The 21,990-nt window shown below is 36.2% G+C and overlaps 1 protein-coding gene across 1 annotated transcript in view; it reads left to right on the top strand.

Moving 5' to 3' along the window:
- Positions 1 to 16,358, top strand: part of LOC144956693 (uncharacterized) — an 18,274-nt gene extending 1,916 nt beyond the window's left edge. Inside the window, exons 2-6 of the mRNA XM_078887349.1 lie at positions 2,283 to 2,502; positions 8,443 to 8,560; positions 9,303 to 9,454; positions 11,789 to 11,889; positions 14,097 to 16,358. Of these exons, the coding sequence (XP_078743475.1) occupies positions 2,306 to 2,502; positions 8,443 to 8,560; positions 9,303 to 9,454; positions 11,789 to 11,889; positions 14,097 to 16,225 (2,697 nt within the window). The 5' untranslated portion in view covers positions 2,283 to 2,305 and the 3' untranslated portion in view covers positions 16,226 to 16,358. The remainder of the gene's footprint in view (positions 1 to 2,282; positions 2,503 to 8,442; positions 8,561 to 9,302; positions 9,455 to 11,788; positions 11,890 to 14,096) is intronic.
- Positions 16,359 to 21,990: the final 5,632 nt, after the last annotated feature.

Here is a 21,990-nt window from a genome sequence, read left to right as displayed (position 1 = left end):
GGCCTAAAAAAAAAACCAACAAAACAATAAAAAGAGAACAAAAGCAAAACAATTCCACTCCACAACAAAAACAAACAGTTCTATTCTATATGAAAACGAATGAAAATGCGGCTTTACTTTGGAAGACCAAATTCATGGTCTCCCTAGCAAAAATTGAAAAGTATTGGAAGCCACTATTTTCACCGTATGGTGATAATAGCCTGACAGTGTGTGGGAGACTTTGCGCCGTACGGTAATATCTTGGTGGACGATTTTCACTGTACGGTGATAATAGTGTGGGAGACAATTTGCACTGGACAGTGAAAATAGCCTGGCACACTATTTTCTCTGTACGGTGATAATGGTGTGGACGGCTAATATATTCACTGTGCTGTGATAATAGTGTGGGAGACTATTTTCACCATACGATTATATCTTGGTGGACGATTTTCACCTTATGGTGATAATAGTGTGGGAGACTTTTTTCACCGTCCCGTAATATTTTGGTGGACGATTTTCACCGTATGGTGATCATAGTGTGGGAGACTTTTCACCGTCCTGTAATATTTTGGTAGACGATTTTCACGGTATGGTGATAATAGTGTGGGAGACTTATTTCGCCATAGGGTAATATCTTGATGTACTATTTTCACCATACAGTGATAATAGTGTGGGAGACCATTTTCATGGTACCATAATATGGAAGATTTTCACCGTACGGTAAAAATAGCCTGACACACTATTTTCACCGTACGGTGATAATGGTATCTTAGCTAACAAACTTTGCGGCATTTGTCTGTGTTGAACCCATGACCTCAAGAAGTCGGGGGGGGGGGGGGGGGGGGGGGGGGGGATTGGCTCAAGATAGACATAGAGATCGAAATCACTTTTTCTCGAGTTGTAAATAGCTCATACTCATACAGTAGAGCCATGCTCTCCCCGGCCAGGTAGAGTTGTGGTACCAGTAAGGTTGCGGGTTCGAGACCCCATCGCCGCCACGAAATTGGAAAGCTTCATCGGTAACTGTAACTTATTCTGAATCCGCCATCCCGCCTTGGGAGGCATTCCGAAAGCTCATCGTGCTAAGGCAGGGAACCCAAATATTCACTCCGAAGAAAAAATACAACACTGGTACCTTTAACTACCCCTTATACTTATAGGAAAAACAAACGACCTCTTGCTATCCCTAATACAACCCTAGGACTTCTTTGCACTGCCTTTCATTACCTCACAAATCAAAATGGCGGCCGAGAATCAAAATAATGGTCAAATTAGGAAATTTTAAACTTTCACAAATCTATCAAGGTTTGTTCTATATGATGACAAATTGAATAAATAAACGTCTGACTAAAGGTCCAAAGTGAAAATACAAATTAAAAGAAATGCTATAACGAGGAGCTTTCGGGAGGCCTCCCTAGCTTTTGTTCTCGGCAAACTTTGTCTTATTTTTAACTCGTCTGCACGCAGGAAGAAAATTAATATCGGATCGAATTCTAATGGTCCGGATGCTGAGGCTACTACATCACAGTTCGTTTCCTGGCTTCTGATTGGCTAATACATACGGTGAAAATTGTCTGTCAGGCTATTATCGCCGTACAGTGAAAATAGCCTGAGACACTATTTTCACCGTACGGTGAAAATAGTCAGTCAGATATATAGTAAAAAAAACAAACCGAAAAGAATATTCGCAGTAGTCATAGCATATTTATAGAAAATTGTCAGATGGATATCAACTGCCGTATTGCTATTGTCCATTTCATGTTGTAGAAACATTGATAAACTCAAGCACCTTGGGCCCATTAGCTCTTTAAGGACTAGACTATCAAAAAAGTTCCATAATTTTTCTTGGATAATTTCGTCTGTTACTGTTACATCATTTGATGGAGTTTGTCAGTTTATTTGAAGAAGAAAAAGAAGAAGAAGAAGATTCGTTTATTTTGGTTTTGTTCTTTTTTTTATTTTAAAAATTTTTTGGCTATGTGGTCTTGTGGTATGACACTTGCTTTTGGATCGGTAGGTCCTGGGTTCGAGCGTCGCTCGGCGCATAGTTGAGTCCTTGGAAAATGCTCTTTACTCACACTCTCTCACCGTACTCGGGTGTAAAATGAGCACCTGGCTGTCAACAGCGTTGTCTCTGTCCAAAAAAATTATAATATTGCCTACAGTCATCATGTCTTGTCCTAAATGTTAAATGTTGCTGTTGGACTGGGACCATTTGTAAAGCACTTTGAGCATGTTTAGTGGATATTGCGCAATATAAAAGCTAATTTTTTTTTTCTCATTTTCTTTTTGTTATCCTACAGGGTCATAGCATGTTTGTGGGAAAATGTCAGATGGATACCAACTCCCGTTTTCATTCAATGGGACATCCACTATGGATGATCCTAAAGAAGTCAAAAGAATGAAAGGAGAAAACAAACACCTGATGCAGGAAGTGATCTGGTTTTTAAAAAGGCAAGATCAGTTGTCGAAGAAATTGAAGGGTTTAGAAGATAAGGTTGAAAAACTGAAGAATGACCAAGAGTGAGTTAATTTTTTTTCTTCTCCTTTATTTGTTGTTGTCCTTTTTAGTGATTGTGATAATGATAATCTTTACATGGTTATGAATGTTTATAATAGTAATAATAATGATAATAATAATAATAATAATAATAATAATAATAATAATAATAATAATAAATAATAATAATAATAACTATATTGATGCTAATAATGATAATAACTATATTGATATTAATAATGATAATAACAACAATATAATTGATAATGATAATAGTGGTGATGATGATGTTGTTGATGATGATAATAATAATAGTAATAATAATAATGATAATAATGATAATAATAATAATAATAATAATAATAATAAAATAATAATAATAATAATAATATAATAATATAATAATAATAATAAATAATAATAATAATAATAATAATAATAATAATAAAAGTAAAAATAATGATATTGATAATTGTTGATTGTTTTTAGGATTGCTGTTGTAATTGTTTTCCCAAGACTTAGTTGTAACTGTTACTACCGTTTGGGACCAATTGTCCTCAGAGGAAACTATTTTAGTCACTTAAAAAAACAACAAAACACTGTTGTTGTTTTTTCATTATTATTATTATTATTATTATTATTATATTATTATTATTATTATTATTATTATTATTATTATTATTATATTATTATTTATTATTATTATTATTATTATTATTATTATTATTATTATTATTATTATTATTTATTATTATTATATTATTATTATTATTATTATTATTATTATTATTATTATTAATATTATTATTATTATTATTATTATTATTATTATTATTATTATTATTATTATTATTATTATTATTAATTATATTATATATTATTATTATTATTATTATTATTATTATTATATTATTATTATTATTATTATTATTATTATTATTATTATTATTATTATTATTATTATTATTATTATTATTATTATTATTATATTATTATTATTATATTATTTATTATTATTATTATTTATTATTATTATTATTATTATTATTATTATTATTATTTTTATTGGGCATGTCCATTGTCACTGACGTGGCATTCAGAGACATTAAAAGGCCCGTAGATTTACTTTGTAGGAAACCATAAAGAAAAGAATGATGGTCTGCAAAGCCACTCCACACTAATAACAAGTTCCCCTGGAATAAATTTGCTTTTACTCAGTAACAAGAAAATGCTGGATCAAAATCACTCTATCACTGACGTGGCCATTTTTGTATGCCATACTTTGGATCACTTGCTTCTCTTGTAAATTTCTCTGATTTATATAAAGCTAGGAGCTTGGATTTAACTGAGTAAGTCCATTAAATCATATTGATTGAGTTGATAACAAATGAACGATGCTGCCTACATGTTAGAAGTTTGGTCTGGCTTTGTTCTATCACGGATATGTGGCAAAAATGAAAATCCAATTTTTAACACATTTCTTTTGAAATATTAACATAATTTTCAGTTTCACAATTGAATAAAGCAATACCAACAGTTTATTATTCCTTCAGGTTCAATTTCAAGAACAAAAAATGTAATTTTTAACAAAAAAGATATTACAAACATTTTTCAATAAATCTATACATAGCATATAATTATAATAGATTCGTACTCTGTCCAAAACAAATGGCAAAAAGCATAAAATTAACCTTAATTAATTTCCAAAGCCTGTTATGAAATTAATACTAAATACTCTCTTTCCCTGTACTGTAAATATTAAAGTCGATGAGCTTTAGGAAAAATATAAGTGATTTGTTTTGGACAGAGATCTTTGTCATTAACATGGCACAATTAATTCTTCCTCCTCCTCCACCTATCAGCAACTAGTTTGTTTTCATTAAAGATTTCCTACATTGCCAATGGAGATAGTAAGATTGTTTTTGAACTGTCTTTTAGCTACGTCAGAATAGAAATACACTTCATAAATGCCATTTGCATCACCTTTCACACAAAATTCCTTAAATTAAGAATCAATTGGTTGTCTCAAACCACAGCTCCATTGTCGTGTGTATTACATCATCTGACATAGGACGTTGAATTTTGCTCTTGTTATCAAAGCTGTTAAGACTGTTATCCTGCCTGCTCCTTATGTGTCATCATAATTTCATTTTGGTATTTCACTGCATAATTCTCCAAAAAAAACCTTCATGAAGAATAATTTATCCAGAGCTCAAATTTGCCTGAAGTTTAATTCTTTTGTGAATGCTGTGTGATTGAAATGAATTCTTGTTTTCTTGAGAGCTTAAGTAACGTTTTGCGTTGCAAATTCTTTATAAGCATCATCCTCTCTTTCTTCCTCCTTGGCTTTATTTCCCCATTAAAAGAAAATGACAGAAACATAATAGTCTTCAGGAATCAGTGCATCAGCAACAAGAGACGATGGTTTTTCTGAGCAAGCACTACAACTGTCTAAAGAACAGGATGATGAATTTGGCTTGCAGATAGAGTCACACAACAATTGTTTGCTGTTGATGTTCCTTGAAAGAATTTTCTTGATTCCACTGAAATGTTTGAAGTTTTCATGATACACACAGCAGCAAACATTTTGAGCTAACTATGTGCTAGACACTGGGCAGCAAATTTTGATTTGCCTATCTTGAAATCAGGTTTTAGGTTTTACACTGAGCACGAACTTCTTTCACAGTTGAAAGCAACAGCTTCTTTTTCTTCCATTATTTACCATCTTTAGTTCTATCTATCGTGACATTTTTCACCAGTCTCCAGGAGATCATATCTGATTCACCGAACTTCAATGTCTAGGGTCTATCCACGTGTCTTAGTCTAAGTGGCTGAACTGTCTGCTTTTAGACATTTATCAGCAAGAGCAAAAACAATGGGTAGTAGCTGGGTCTGTTAGATCTGTCAGAAAGTACTTTACAATAGATAGACTAGCATCCTATCCAAAGGGTATTGCTATTGTTTTGCTATTAACGATTTTCTACATGAATTGCTTGGTAAACTGGATTGAGCTTTTGATAAAGCACGTTCAAATGCTTGTTCAGAGTTGAAAGCTTTTTTTTGAGAGTCGGTGATTTTTAATTTTTTTTTTCTTCTCTTGTTGCTCTGTGTGCCATTTCTTTTTCTTTTCACTACTTTGCTTAATTCTTTATTTTTAAAAAATCAGTCTGATTTAATCTGGAGTTTCTCTGCTGCTGTTAATTCGTTTCCCTCATTCTGAATTTCTCCTCCTCCATCATGCTCATTCTATTTTGTCTCATTCTTACTGTTGAGGTAGTTGGAGTCATAGTTCGGTTGAAATCTGGGAAAGAGGGGCAGACACACATTTTATACTTCAATAACTAGCAGAAACCCAACAATTATCAATACTTTTAAAATTTCAATGACTCCCATGCATTGTTGTTAATATCTTATGCATACTTGTTAACAAACCAGATGTTTCGTTATACAGTGCCATATCAGTGACGGTCCCATTTATTTTTCAGATCACTTTCTTCTTATCATTTACTGGTAATCAAATAGTAAGATCGATAAATTAAGGGTACACAAAAAGATAAATCAATAAAACCATTTCATCAATATGAAAAAAAAATGATGTTCTTTTTTTGTCATTGACGTGGCATTCATATCTAGGGTAAGTTGTCTAGACTGATAAACCAGGAACATAATAAAATCTCAATCTTTTGTAAAGCTGTTACCAGACCAATTACCAGCAATAGGAAAACAAAATCAATAGAAATTCACTTAATTTAATGTCTGCCATATCTGCTTCACGTTCATTGAGTTTTGGAGATGAAAACGGTAGGACAGCTCCATTGTTTTTTAGAAAATTAAAAATTCAACTATCATGGATGGTAAAAAGTACAATTACGATCACCAGTGAACAGATTTATTTTTTGACATTAGTGATGATTTTTTTTGGACTTTCCCTATTATTATTATTATTATTATTATTATTATTATTATTATTATTATTATTATTATTATTATTATTATTATTATTATTATTATTATTATTATTATTATTATTAATATTATTATATTATTATTATTAATATTGTATTATTATTATTATTATTATTATTATTATTATTATTATTATTATTATTATTATTATTATTATTATTATTATTATTATTATTATTATTATTATTATTATTATATATTATTAGTTATTATTATTATTTATTATATCATCATCATCATCATCATCATCGTCATCATTATTATTATTATTATTATTGTGCGGCTTTATGGTCTTCTGGTATTGGACGGTCCTGGGTTTGAGCCTTGCTCGACACATAGTTGAGTCCTTGGAAAAAGCTCTTTAGTTACACATTCTCTCACCATACTCAGGTGTAAAATGAGTAACTGGCTGTTAACAGCGTTGCCTCTGTTGGGGAAAAAAATATAATATTGCCTATCAGGCGCCATGTCTCGTTCTACATGTTATGTTTTACTGTTGGCCTGGGACCCTTTGTAAAGCGCTTTGAGCATGTTTAATGGATATTGCGCTATATAAAAGCTCAAGGTTTTTTGTTTTTGTTTTTGTTTTTTTATTCTTATTAATATTTTTTGTGAAAGACTTTATAATTTAAAAAAAAAATAGTAGTTCTTCTGAGCCACTGGGCCCATGGAGCCGGAGTTTATCCCAGTTTCTGTAGCTTGAAACGGATAATATCCAATACCTTTGGATAGGACGCTAGTCTATCGTAAAGCAGTTTCTGTCAGATCTAACAGACCCAGCTACCCAATCACTACTGGGTGGACAGGGGGATCCAAAAATTTGTAAAAATTTGACTGTACACGGGGTCGATCTTGGTCCCTTTGCTTGTGAAGCGAGTGCTCTACCAACCGAGCTCTTGGGATCCCTAAAAGAAATTATATATATATATTTAGAGAGAGAGAGAGAAAGAGAAAGAGAGAGAGAGAGAGAGAGAGAGAGAGAGAGAGAGAGAGAGAGAGAGAGAGAGAGAGAGAGAGAGAGAGAGAGAGAGAGAGAGCAGATGTTTGTTCCCACCTGTTTCAGATTTGAATTTTGAGAGGTTTTGATGTAGTTACAAATTTTCTGTCTTTAAATCATGCAATACAGTAGTCAGTGCATGACATAATCAGTCGGATTTTGGATTGTTTTGCATTTTCTGAAAGAAGTTTGAAGTGAATCGGGTGATTTTTCATGAAGTTATGGTCAGATGTATGGAAAAGGTCTCCAGCTACTTTTTTCAAATTTCATATTTTTTCAACTTGACTAGCTGTAAAAAAATATTTAGAAGTGAAATTAATCTTAGATATTTCCCAAAGAAGTACAAAAAGGGTTGATTTAATCATTTATGACAAGAACTCATTTTTTATCAAAACTGACCTTCTAATTAATTTTAGCAATATCTCAGTCAAAGTCTTTTCACCATCGCACTGATCATGTCATTCACTGTAACAAATGTTTTGTTTCTTCTTTAATAAAAAAATAAAAATAATAAGAGATGAAGTCAATCCAGAGCTGCCAACCTACTGCAAAAAATGCGGAATTGTACGCATTTTTAGTGATTGTACGCTTGGACACATTTCCCCCAAGTTTGTACCCATTTTCAGTGTTCAGAGTCACTTCAGTTTTCTTTAGTTGTAATTCATATTATTACTAGCCTATTGAGAAACCTTGGTGACCAAGTGGATATTCATATATTTTTTGACCAATTATGATCTTCATGCTGGGAGGTAGAATTCTGAAAGGATTGGATTATAGTCTTGGGAACATCATTGTTGCTGCAATTGAGCTTGTGTGGTGTGACTTTATGTAATTATACCTTCCTCTTAGTTTCACAATGGTTATTTTCCGTCGATTTCAGGATTGTACCCATTTTTATGAAATCTCCCCCATTTTGAGGTCCCATTGTACACATTCTCTTCAGATGGGGTTGGCAGCTCTGTCAATCATTGACTATTATTATTTTTCTATATTTTCATAGTTACAAGGTAGATGCCGGTGTGCTGAAGAAATGCTTGACCATCAGAAAATACAGGAAAGCTTCTCCGGAGATAAAGAAGACCTTTTCTCTTCTCGGAGCCCTCACAGAAATAACTGAGGTGGGGATTTTAACCCTTAAAAAGACTGGCCAGGCTCAGTTTTTTCTCGTTATGTAATCTTTATAAATATAATAATGTGAGGCTAATGTGGTCATGTGGTATGACACTCGCTTTCGGATCGGAAGGTCCTGGGTTCGAGCCTGGCTCAGCGCATAGTTGAGTCCTTGGAAAAGGGTCTTTACTCACATTCTCTCAACATACTCGGGTATAAAATGAGCACCTGGTTGTTAACAGCATTGTCTCTGTCTGACAAAAAAAATTGTGATATCGCTAACATGCATCATATTTCGTTCTACATGTTATGTGCTGCTGTTGGTCAGTGACTCCTTGTAAAGCGCTTTGAGCACATTTAGTGGATATTGCACTATATAAAAGCTCAATTAAAAATAAAAACATTTGAAAAATGTAATTTTAAATTATTTATTATTTATTTGATTTTAATCATATGTGTCACTGGGTAGATAATTTGAAAATGGTATGAGACCAATTGGCTTGTCTTTCGTCCAACTGTTGTTGCCGAGGTCTTTCAAGTCTGGGCTTGCTTAATTATGTTTGGTATACTTTTTGAGACTGGGCTGGCATCTTGTGCACGGTCAACAAGTTCAAGGGTTGGTTCTGGTTCTGCCAGACCTTCTTTCAATTATATCATCATCATCATCATCATCATCATCATCATGATATTTATAGTTTGTCATTATTTTCATCATCATCATATCATATATCTTCATAATTGCCTTTTCAGGAGTCTGATTCAGAAGTGAAAGCAGAAAATGCAGAGGAGAATGATGTCACAGATTCAGAATGGAATGATGATAGGAGCTGTGATGAATGGCTATCAGCTTCTGTTGATGAAAGTAGTTCACGTGTTACTATGGCTATGAACAATTCTTCAAGGTCAGTAATACATACCTGCCAACCCATAGTGATAAAAAATAGGATGCTTCTTCAAAAAAAATAGGATGCTTCTTAAAAAAAAATAGGTTTCTTCTTTAAAAAAAATAGGATGCTTCTTCAAAAAGAATAGGGTGCTTCTTCAAAAAAAATAGGAGTCTGGGGAAAAATATAGGGGTAAGCAATGTCCCTACAGAAACGGAAACTACTAATTATCGATACTGACTTTTTAGTTCGCCTATCTGCAATATGATTACTACCTTCCCGCATAGAAAAGTAACGCTCATCGTAAAAATTCATTTTCGCCATTATTTTTTTTTTTGCAAAAATAAAAATTTTGAAAAAAAAAAAACAAAAAAAAAAACATTTTAAAAATTAATTAATAAAAAAATCGGAGTTACCCAAAATTCGGTGGGGTGAGGTAAAATCAAGAAAAAATCGGGGTAAATCCGATTTTATCGGGGTACTTGGCAGGTATGGTAATGATAGTTTGCTTATCTAACAATTTTTGTGCAATGATTGCCATGTCCTATTGGCACTTGATTGGGTGATGAAAGAATCGATGAATGGGACATAAACAGGAATCAGACTTTTTCAGAGATGTTGGAAGATCTGAATTTTGCAGATGACATTGTTCTCTTGTCCCAAAAATTTCAGGACATGGAAACAAAGACATAGAAGATCGCTATTTTTGCCCTGAAAGTAGGCTTAAAGATAAACATAGCCAAAACAAAAAATCTGAGAATAAACGCAAAACAAAAAGAACCCATCAAACTATTGGGAGATGAGATAGAAAACGTGGACGAATTTTGCGATCTTGAAGTTTAAAATGTCCGAAGATGGGGCCTCAGTATAGGAAATAAATGAAAGGTTAAAAAAAACAAAACTTTTGACACTCTAACAACCTTTGCAATGCTAAGAAAATTTCGACACAAACAAAAATGCGCATATTCAAGATTAATGTGTTATCAGTTCAGCAGAATCTTGGAAATCAACAAAAACCGTTTGTTGCATAGATATTTTCCAAAACAAATGTCTACAAAAAATCTTCCACATTTTTTGGCTCGACAAAATAACAACTAAATATCTTTTACAAAAAGCTGGCATGACCCCCCCTTTCTGGAACAGTCAAATAAAGAAGATGGAGGTGGATTGGCCATGTTTGTCGGATGAAGGAGGGAGCAATCCCAAAAACAGCGCTCAGCTGGATTCTGCAGGGTAACCACAATAGGGGCAGACCACTGGAGACTTTGAGATGATCGGTGGTTAGAAAGTAACTCATTCTCACTGTTTAGAAGTTTAGCCACACAAACCTTGTATCTCCACCCCTAAAGAAGTTTAGCCACACAAACCTTATTAACTCCACCCCTAAAAATCTGTTGGTAGCATGCGTGACTTTTAATCAGAGGGTTGAGGTTTGATCTCCAGTCCGACCCCTTGTAAAGCAGTTTAGCACATTTCGCAGAGATTGTACCAAAAAGAAAAAAAATTTGAGCTTTTATATTGCTCAATATCCACTAGACGTGCTCAAAGCGCTTTACAAGGGGTCCCTGGCCAACAGCAACATTTAACGTGAAGGACAGGATATGATGCCTATTAGGCAATATTTCAATTTTTTTTCGGACAGAGACAACACTGTTAACGGCCAAGTACTCATTTTACACCTGAGTATGGTGAGAGAATATGAGTAAAGAGATTCTCGGGGGACTCAACTATGCGCCAAGCAAGGCTCGAGGTTCGCACCCAGGACCTTCTGATCCAAAAGCGAGTGTCATACCACTAGACCACATAGCCATACTATATACAGTGCAGCATGTATTCCTCATCGGTGCTCGGAAAAAAATTTTTAAGATGAGGTCCGTGTGACATTTATACAAAGAAAAAGTAAGATATTAAGATTTATACAAGGAATCCATGAAAATAAAGAATGCCTACGGTACTGCACTGTGCAAGCTCAAGTTTTCATTGTTTTTTTTTTATGATTAGGCTATGTGGTCTAGTGGTATGACACTTGGTTTCGGAACGGAAGGTCCTTGGTTCGAACCTCGCTTGGCACATAGTTGAGTCCTTGGAGAAGGCTCTTTACTCACATTCTCTCACCGTACTCAGGTGTAAAATTGGTACCTGGCTGTTAACAACGCTGTGTCTGTCCAAAAATTTTTTGATATTGCCTAACAGGCGCCATGTAACGTCCTACATGTTAAATGTTACTGTTAGCTAGGGACCCCTTGTAAAGCGCTTTGAGCATGTTTAGTGGATATTGTGCTATATAAAAGCTCAATTTTTTTTGTTTTTGTTTTTTTTAAATGAATTTTCATTGTTTTTTTCAATTATCAGGAAAAAGTCAACTTTTGTGAAAGAAGGAAAGGCTAGGCAGGTCAAGAATACAAGGAGGGAACCATCTCTGAAAAATTCCAAGAAGAATATCTCAACATCTGGTGAGACTGTTGTAATGGTTGTTGTTGTTGTTTTTAGTGTTGTTTTTTTTTTTTTTTTTTTTTTTTGGGGGGGGGGGGGGGGTTTGGTATTGTTGGTATTACATGTCAATATTTGCCTTTGTTGAGGTTTGTAATTTAAAAAATAATTTCATTTTATTTTCATTTTCCTTGTTTGTTTGTTTGATAATGATGCACTGCAGTCTGCTTGATAAGATAAACTCCTGGGAACCAGAATTTTTTTTTAATCTTCTCCAAGGTTTATCTTATCCAGAACTCAAGGTGAACAACTCTTCAGTGGCCCAAACATGTTTTTAATCTATTTGTTACCTCCCCTTAATGACTACCCGGAAAGAAAGTCCACATTTCTGTTCACTGTTATGCTTTGCTAATTTAAGTGTGACTTTTTTATTCCTATTATTGTTTGTCTTTAGTCATCTTTCACAATGTAACTGGCAAACTATGATCTAAACGATCTGAAAGATAGAGTGAGAATGGAGTTGAGTTGAGACGCTGTGAGCACAAGCCCCCTAGTCTAGGCTAATTGTGCGTTGAGTGCCAGTCTTGATTGGCTAGCTCTTGAACTAGCTTTGTGAGGGTTAAGTAGGGGGGGGGTGGAGGAGAGGGAACAGTTGACAACTACTAAGATGCCTATTTCACAGTGGAACATGGTGTGGATGAGTCAATGGGGAGGGGTGATAGACAAAGTCCTTGGCTCCCATATCCATGATTTCATGTGTGCTGTGATGAAGGCACAAACCCACATGTTCACGTGTGTGTGTGTGTAAGGGTCATGTAGTGACATTTTTGTGTATTTCAGTGAATCTTTGCACACACACATAATACACACTCGATTGATATTGATATAGCCCATAGTGTTTCTTAATTGCGGAAAGTGAATATTAATATTGCCCGATGAGGAGACTAAAAGATGGGAGAAAAGGGTGAGGGGGGTGGGAGTGGTGGAGTGATTGAAAGATTGACTTTCATTTCCCTGTCTACCCCAGTCGTGCAAATCCAGATTGATAAGTTTATCTTATCTGTACTAACTCACCTATGGAGTTTATCTTATCTGTACTAACTCACCTATGGAGTTTATCTTATCTGTACTAACTCACCTATGGAGTTTATCTTATCTGTACTAGCTCACCTATGGAGTTTATCTTATCTGTACTAACTCACCTATGGAGTTTATCTTATCTGTACTAACTCACCTATGGAGTTTATCTTATCTGTACTAACTCACCTATGGAGTTTATCTTATCTGTACTAACTCACCTATGGAGTTTATATTATCTGTACTAACTCACCTATGGAGTTTATCTTATTTGTACTAACTCTCCTATGGAGTTTATCTTATCTGTACTAACTCACCTATGGAGTTTATCTTATATGTACTAACTCACCTATGGAGTTTATCTTATCTGTACTAACTCACCTTTGGAGTTTATCTTATCTGTACTAACTCACCTATGGAGTTTATCTTATCTGTACTAACTCACCTATGGAGTGTATCTTATCCGTACTAACTCACCTATGGAGTTTATCTTATCCGTACTAACTCACCTATGGAGTTTATCTTATCTGTACTAACTCACCTATGGAGTTTATCTTAAACGCTTTAAATAACTAATGGTTTAGAGACGAAGAATCAGGACCAGTCTCAGAGTTTATTTTAAGCGAGATTTTATCTTAAGCAGACTGCAGTGTATTTAGAGTCTTTTCTTATTTTATTTCCTTCATTCCCCAAGAGATAATTAGGTAACTGAGTCTTATCAGATTGGGTGAACGTAAATTTCGGTTAAGACCAATATCGAGTGCTGGATGGGGTCTTCTGCTCTTCCATGGTGGGCAGGAGGTCGCTTGCCATAGACTTGAATAGCACTCACTCAACTCTCTCTAACGAACTACCTATCAACAATGGTTACACAAACTTTTGTGTGTTGGTCTTGAAGGACGAATAGACACTCCATTAACTCATATACATGCATAGCATGAATAGCACTCACTCAGTTCTCTCTAACTACCTATCAACAATGGTTACACAAACTTTCGTGTGTTGGGTCTTTATTATTGGTTACTATTAAGGTTGAGCTTTACTCATACACAATGCAGTCCATGTATATGGACTTGCGCAATACAAAGTCATTTGCACCCGACCAATTTTTAATTTTCTATTATTATTTATTTTTTTATTTTTTTTATTTTAGGCTCATCAGTCACAAAAAAGAGAGGAAAAGGGAAAAAGGCATCAATTGGTTCACCAAAAAATAAATCAACCGGTGAGTTAAAGCAGGAAGGTGATATCAATCTTGCCAGTGACGAGGATGTGAAGTTGGAGAATGACTCGGATAGTAAAACAAATTCTAAGAGGAAGAAAACAACTTCACGATCCTCACTAATGCAGCGGGAATTTATTTGCGATCAGTGCGGGAAAGTGTTCACTGGACCGAAGGCAAGAGGCCAGTTGAACTCGCACGTCAGATACCATAATACACCCCGTCTGATGGAGGAGTGTGAGATCTGCGGTAAAAAAGTGAAAGGAAAGTACAAATTAGTCCAACACATCAAAGATCACTCGCGGGAGAAGAAATTCAAGTGCTCCATTTGTAATAAGGCTTTTCTCTACAAGTATAATCTAGGCCGGCACATGCTGCTTCATTCCGGTGAGAAGCCTTACAAGTGTCAGATCTGTCACAGAACATTCCGTCAGAAAAACCAAGCGGAGCAGCACATGGAGAGGATCCATGTGAAAAAGAGAATACCTAGGCTGAAGGGGTCTCAGAGTAGGATTTTCTTGTGTTTGGATTGTAACGCTTCCTTTAAATATTTTAATTGTCTAGTTTTTCATCTCAAGAAATCTCATGTCGAAACAAATTTGGAGGGTGGTGAAGGAGAAGGGGAGGTAATTCTACTCAGCAGTATCGTCCAACGACATCTGCTCCACTACATGAAGGAACTTCCTTTGCTTAAGGGCTTTGCGAATTTGCCTTTTGAAAAGCAGCTGAAATGCTTCGAACATCCGAATCACAGAGGCGACTGCTGCGCGGGGGATAAGAAATTTGAAAAGCATTATGGTTTTAAATGCAGGAAGAACTTTCTATGTACCATCTGCGGACAGGTGTACGCCCATCAGGCTGCGCTGCAAGTTCATATGAGGATACACACCGACGAGAGACCGTACCAGTGTATGGTCTGCTCCAAGAGGTTTCGACAACAGACCCATTTGGCAACTCACACGCGGCATCACATGGGAATCAAGCGGTACAAATGTCCCCTGTGCGGCAAGGATTACAGTGGGAAACCCGATCTGGTGAAGCATTTAGGGAAAATTCATAACAGTAGGCAAGTTACCTCCGCCATCTCTAATATCTCTTCCGTAGCAGACCCTAACAGCGTTGTTAAAAATGGAGGAGGTCTCCTTCACCAACAAGGAGAACAACAACGGAATGATCAACAGCCTGGAGAGCATCATCAACAACAAGAACAATGCCAACAACAACAACATCATCATCATCAGCAGCAGCAGCTACAACAGCAGCAGCAGCAGCAGCAGTTTCAGCAACAACAACAGCAACAACAACAACAACATCACCAACAACAAATACAACAACAACAACAGCAGCAGCAGCAAGAACATCATCATCATGAACAACAGCAACATCATCATCTACATCAACAACATCATCATCATCAACAACAACAGCAGCAGCAACAACAACAACAACAACATCATCAATTTAAACAACACATTATTCTGCCTCTTATTCCCACAGCAGTGTCTGCCACTGCATCACCATCGTTACCATTACCATCATCAATGACACTAACACCATCTTTATCATTGTCCCCTTCTAAATTCCAGCACCACACATCTACCTCTTCCTTGTTAAGCCTCATGCACAAACCCTTAGTAGAAGTAGGAAAGCTAGTCCCTAACCAAAGCGAAATGCTAGGTCACCAACAAGACAATCATCACCACAACTTGATTCCGGTTAGTAACACAGTTACAATGGTCAGTCCAGAAAACAACACAATCACAATGGTAAATCCGGAGAGCAACACGGTTACAATGGTAAACTTACAGTGTGATAACAACAACCTCACCATCAACAATACAATGACAACCACCACCACCATTGCCACAACACTAGCTCAACAACCACAACAACCACTACCACCACCACTACCAATACCGGAACGACAGCCTCCCAAGCCCAATGAGGCTTATGCCCCTACAGATTTCCTCTCGGAAGAGTACAACAATCAGAGATACCACACCATCGTCACGCCTGTATATAACCTAGATGAAAGAATTCATCCTGCTCAAGGGACGTAACCTACTTTAAATCTAATGAAATTGATTCTGCTCGAAGCTCGAAGAAATAAATAACAATGTTAAATTGAATGTAAGCTTCAATTTAATATTCGAAAACAGATAAAATGGACATTTCCGGTTTCCCCTTCATCAACAAAACAGGATGAACGAAACACTACAGACGAATGAGATAATGTGGTAGTGGCGTTGTTAACAACACTTTGGTTAGGGACTAGCTTTCCTACTTCTACTAAGGGTTTGTGCGTTGTTAACAACACCACTACCACATTATCCATTCGTCTGTAGTGTTTCATTCATCTTGTTTTGATGATGAAGGGGAATCCCAAAACGTCCATTTTATCTGTTTTCGTATATTAAATTGAAGCTTACATTCAATTTCACACTTTAATCTGGCACTCTGGTCAACTCCCTGTATTTTTTCATTCCCCTACAGGGAATCCCCATCAATGGCAACGCTCATAAAATCAACTTCTGCTTAAAGTCAACACTTTTAGTCGGTCCCAAACTTTCTATTCTTTATCTAAGTGTTTTCCGTTGATAATGGATTTTTTTTAAAAATTGAGATTTTATATAGCGCAATATCCACTAACATGCTCAAAGCACTTTACAAGGGCCAACAGCAACACTTAACATATAGGACAGCAAATGACGCCTGTTAGGCGATATTATAATTTTTTCGGACAGAGACAATGCTGTTAACATCCAGGTACTCATTTTACACCTGAGTACGACGAGAGAATGTGAGTAAAGAGTCTTTTCCAAGAATTGAACTATGCGCCGAGCGAGGCTTGAACCCAGGACCTTCCGATCCGAAAGCGAGTGTCATACCACAAGACCACATAGCCGCATAAAGTCAATCTTTCTGGTCCGGCAGTGTTGGCATTATCAAGATTCATTGTATTTTTGTTTTTGGTCAAGGTGGTGGTGGGGCGTGTGTAGTTTTTTTTAAATAAAAGAAATCCTGATGGTTTTGGGTTCTTTTTAATTTTTTGTCTATTTTCCTTGATAGTGTAATGTTTTACGATTTTGACACCTGATATATAATAATAATCTTTATTGTCCAAATTAAAGGCAATTCATGTGAGGTAAACAATGCTCAGTTTGGTTCATGGTATGAACATCAACACATTTACAAATACAGACACAGCCATACTCGAACATACACGCTTGCACATTGTTTCTACACATGTATACAAAAGAAATGAGCGTACAGTGCACTCTGGATACGTCGAGTCGACGTTGCCTAAGTCGATTTTTACCCAAGTCGATTTTTTTTCTTGGTTCCTCCCCCTTCTTCCTTTATAACATTAGTAAAAAAAAAAACAAAAAAACTCCACATTAGTCGATGTCGATGTCGCTTAAGTCCATGTTCTTATCACTCATGACTACAATAAAATCACAAATAAACAAGTATTTCCATTGGTTAAAAAAGAGCTACCAGTAAGAATTTTCAGTGGTTAAGAATATCCGCGAACGATTGGCGCACATCGATGTGATGTAGGTGCTTTGCCTGACGTCCGTGTTCAATGTACATGAGCAGTATTGGAATTATTTTAATTTCTCCATCTCAAATTTGACTTTGTCGCAACTTCAAGTTCAAGAAATTTTTTTTTGTTCTAATCCCAGGCCATCCTATGTAATGGCCCTCTTAATTAGTATCAATTTTATCAAGAATTCAAGTCAAGTCTACAACTACAATGGCAGACCTATCGCGGAAAAGGAAGAATCAATGCATTTGGAAAGTCTGGCATGCGACAGAAAATCAGCGCATAGGAAATTGGCATACCAGCTATTTCTGTCTCGACGATTTACAAGAAGCATGACCTTGACATAAAGGCTCCTACCCTTCCGCTTTTCGCGGAATAATTTCACTTAATTGGTATCCATTCCGCATTCAAAGCAAAAATTCCGCTTTTCACCTTTCCAATCGATGAAAATTAAAAAAAAAGAATCTCTAGTGAAAAAAAAAAGTGAGCGATGGCTTATTTCGTCAGCATCTCCTACTCCTATGGTCAATCAGCACACATTTTGTGTGTCTGATTAGTCCCTTCAAAGTATGTGCTGCTGATGTCGGATAATATTATATGTTTGGGAGGGGGGTTGACCGAAGTATTATTATTATTATGGTGTCTCCAATTTGTGATGTCAATGACCTTGGTAATATTATATGTTGGCTTCAATCGGTAATATTATTGAGTACGGTCAGCTTCTTTCCCGATTTAATTTTATTAATTTTAACCCTGTGTAGTGTGTGTGTGTGTGTGTGTACCGGCACGCGCGTTTGTTTGATTAGGCGTGTGTGTGTGTGTGTGTGGGTTGGGGGGGGGGAGGAGGGTCCTGACAAGGTTAAATCCATCCATTCAATGCTTTGCTCTCAGACGGCCAGGACCTGTGTGTTCTCTATTATTATTTGACCCCATTCTTAGTCTTACACAATCTGTACATTTTTACACATTTTATATTTTATCATTTGAGTACTTTTGGATTGTCTATTACATTTTCTGTTGCAAAACATGTCATAGTCAATAACAGTAAGTTGATTCCGCTTTTTTATCTCAAATTTCGATTTTTATGTATTCTGATTCCTCTATGGGGCTATTGGGGGTAGGAGCCTCTGATGAACACTACAGAGACCGCGCGACATGAAGGGCCATACTTATTCTAGATTGGTTTGCTTTGTTCACATGCGTTTTTGCTCATTTGGTTACACTCCGGTTAAGTTGATTTTCGGATAAGTCGATTTTTTTCTCGGTTCCCCTGGGCATCGTCTTATCCAGAGTCCACTGTATATACATACACACAGTGTATACAGTGTCTGCAAAGCCTGGGATCTGCATAGAATGCATAGAGGTGGGAGTTGGGGTGAGAGGAGGTAGAGGAGAATAGAGAGGGAGAGTGATAGTTGAAGATAGAGAGGGATTAGAAGAAAGAGAGACGGGAGGAGGGTCTGAGATGGAAAGAGGAGGGTAGAGAGTAGAAGTCCAGAGGGGGAAGAGAGAGCGAGAGACTCAATATGTCTTTAAATGCTATTTATTGACGATTTTCAAAGATTGTATTACCAATGTTAAATCTTTGTCATTATTTACTCTCAAGCTCTCATTTTCTTGACATACATATTTACAGAAAGCTTTTTTTCCATCTTCCTCTTCTTCTTCTTCCCTGGCCTCCCATAGTGGGCAGGGGGGTACATACTGTGTCTTCTATCCACTTATATCTGTTTTCCAACATGCTTTCCGTCTTTGTCTTGGAATGAGATTACTTGGTTTTGTCCTGGCCCTGGCCGGAGTCCTAGCTGGGAGGGAAACAGTCAAATGCATAATTCTTGTTTTGGGAGATGATATTTTTTTCCTTGTAAATCATCTCTCTGTTATGTATTATTATATTAGTTATTTTGAAATTATAATGTAAGCATTTGAGTGTATTCCTCTTTGTTGGATTTTGTGCTTGTGTCATGATGAGACTTGTAGGTGGTCTCAAACTAAGTACTTTGATAGTGTGCTATTGGAATCTACATCTGATTCCTAGTTGTTCCCAGTTCCCCTATGTCTTACCTTTTTCTTGGGTGCTTTATGTGTAACTCTTGAACTTTTTACTATCCCATTTTCTTCCTTTTTACTGGTGCTGATATGACCTTAATGTGTTGCAAGCGCCGTAAAACCCTTACAAACAAACAAAAAACAAACTTCTTCTTCTTCCTCTTCTTCTTCTTCTTCTTCTTCTTCTTCTTCTTCTTCTTCTTCTTCTTCTTCTTCTTCTTCTTCTTCTTCTTCTTCTTCTTCTTCTTCTTCTTCTTCTTCTTCTTCTTCTTCTTCTTCTTCTTCTTCTTCTTCTTCTTCTTCTTCTTCTTCTTCTTCTACTTCTTCTTCTTCCTCCTCCTCTTCCCCCGGACATAATGCCAATTTGAGACGTTGGGTCATATATGATCAGGTATTAACCCTCCTTACCAACTATAGGAAAATCGTAACATTCGTTACTATACAACAACAAAATTTTATGATTCAAATTTCTCTTTTACATCATAAGATTAAAAGAAAATGAACAGAGTGATGTAGAGCATGTTTTGCTAAAGAAACTTTATCGCAAGAAGTTACTAGTATTGTGTTTGAGTGATAAAAAATATATTTTTATGTTAGTTAGGTGTGAAGTTTTGGGGGAAGTCCTGAAAATTGCTGGTAAGGAGAGAGTTAAATATACCAGAATAATGAGTTTGATTCTGAATATCATATTTGAAATCAAAATTATGAAAGCTTCAGCAAAATCAGATATTACTATTTAAGGGGCAGCATGGCTCAGCAGTGCAGTCTTTGCTTTATACCCGAAAGGTACCGAGTTCGATCACCCGCCACTGTGCTGTGTGGCCTTGAGCAATTCACCTCACCCTGACTCAATTTACAGCCCTGCACTGTGGCTGACGCCTGGGTTATTCCCGTCTTCCCTTGGAATGGACCCTAAAGACAAATTTCCTCTATGGGATGAATAAAGGGAATTTTATTTTTTATTGTTTATTTTAATTTTAATGTACTTCTGTTTTTAATTTAAAGTAAACTCTCTTTAACGGGTTCAAACTGACATTTCACCATACAGGATGGTAAAATCAGAGAAGTGAGTGGAGCAGGCATTTGTGTTAATTGTCGGTAGTATATTTTATTATCGTGAAATGAAATGAGTATAGATGTGTCAGACGACAATAGTGGATAAAAAACTTTTTGCAGTGTTGGGAATGGAAGTCAGGTGTAAAATGAGTACCTGAGCGTTGTCCCTGTCTGAAAAAAATTGCAATATTGCCTAAAAGGCGTCATCTCTCGTTCTACATGTTATGAGTAGCTGTTGGTCAGGGACCCCTTGTAAAGTGCTTTGAGCACGTTTAGTGGATATTACGCTATATAACTCCTGGATTGATGGATGGCATTGTTTGTAGAGCATTCCACTGGCTGCAGAGGGTTGCCCCTATCTGGTCCAGACATGGACAGCGTAGATTGTAGGGCATTCCACTGGTTGCAGAGGGTTACCCCTATCTGGTCCAGACATGGACAGCGTAGATTGTAGGGCATTCCACTGGCTGCAGAGGGTTACCCCTATCTGGTCCAGACATGGACAGCGTAGATTGCAGGGCATTCCACTGGCTGCAGAGGGTTACCCCTATCTGGTCCAGACATGGACAGCGTAGATTGTAGGGCATTCCACTGGCTGCAGAGGGTTACCCCTATCTGGTCCAGACATGGAAAGCGTAGATTGTAGTTGTAGGGCATTCCACTGGCTGCAAGGTAGAGGGTTCTGGATCTCTGTCTGGTCCAGACATGGATGGTGTGGATTGTAGAACATCCCACTGGTTGCAAGGCAGAGGGTGCCATACTAGTCAGGACCTGAATTTGATTCCCATCTTTGCAAAAAAAAGTTTTTATTTATCAGCTATTGACGTCTGACTCAACTTTTTTCATATTTCAAGTTAATATTTCCAGGTTTTGACATCTAGTCAAAAAATGGAGTTTGTGGGGAGAGGTGCCCACTCATTACAAATTGAATTCCCATAGTCACAGAATATTTGATTAACCGTTTTCAAACGTATTTTATATTATTATATACAATATATTTTAATTGAATTTTATTTTCATGATACAGACTATTTACTTGTCAAGTTGATGGAAATATGCCATAGAAATGCAATTCATTAATATCATCATCATCATCGTCGTCGTCATCACCATCGTTATCATTATTGAAATATTTTAACATTATTAAATGAAACTTAATAAACCTCTGGTAGG

Source organism: Berghia stephanieae, chromosome 11 (genome assembly GCF_034508935.2).
Source record: "Berghia stephanieae isolate SIO BIC M18660-M18661 chromosome 11, UCSD_Bste_1.3, whole genome shotgun sequence".
In the NCBI taxonomy this organism is placed as follows: Eukaryota; Metazoa; Mollusca; class Gastropoda; order Nudibranchia; family Aeolidiidae; genus Berghia; species Berghia stephanieae.
Note: the sequence above shows the minus strand (reverse complement) of the source record. Positions and strands in the feature narration are given on the sequence as shown.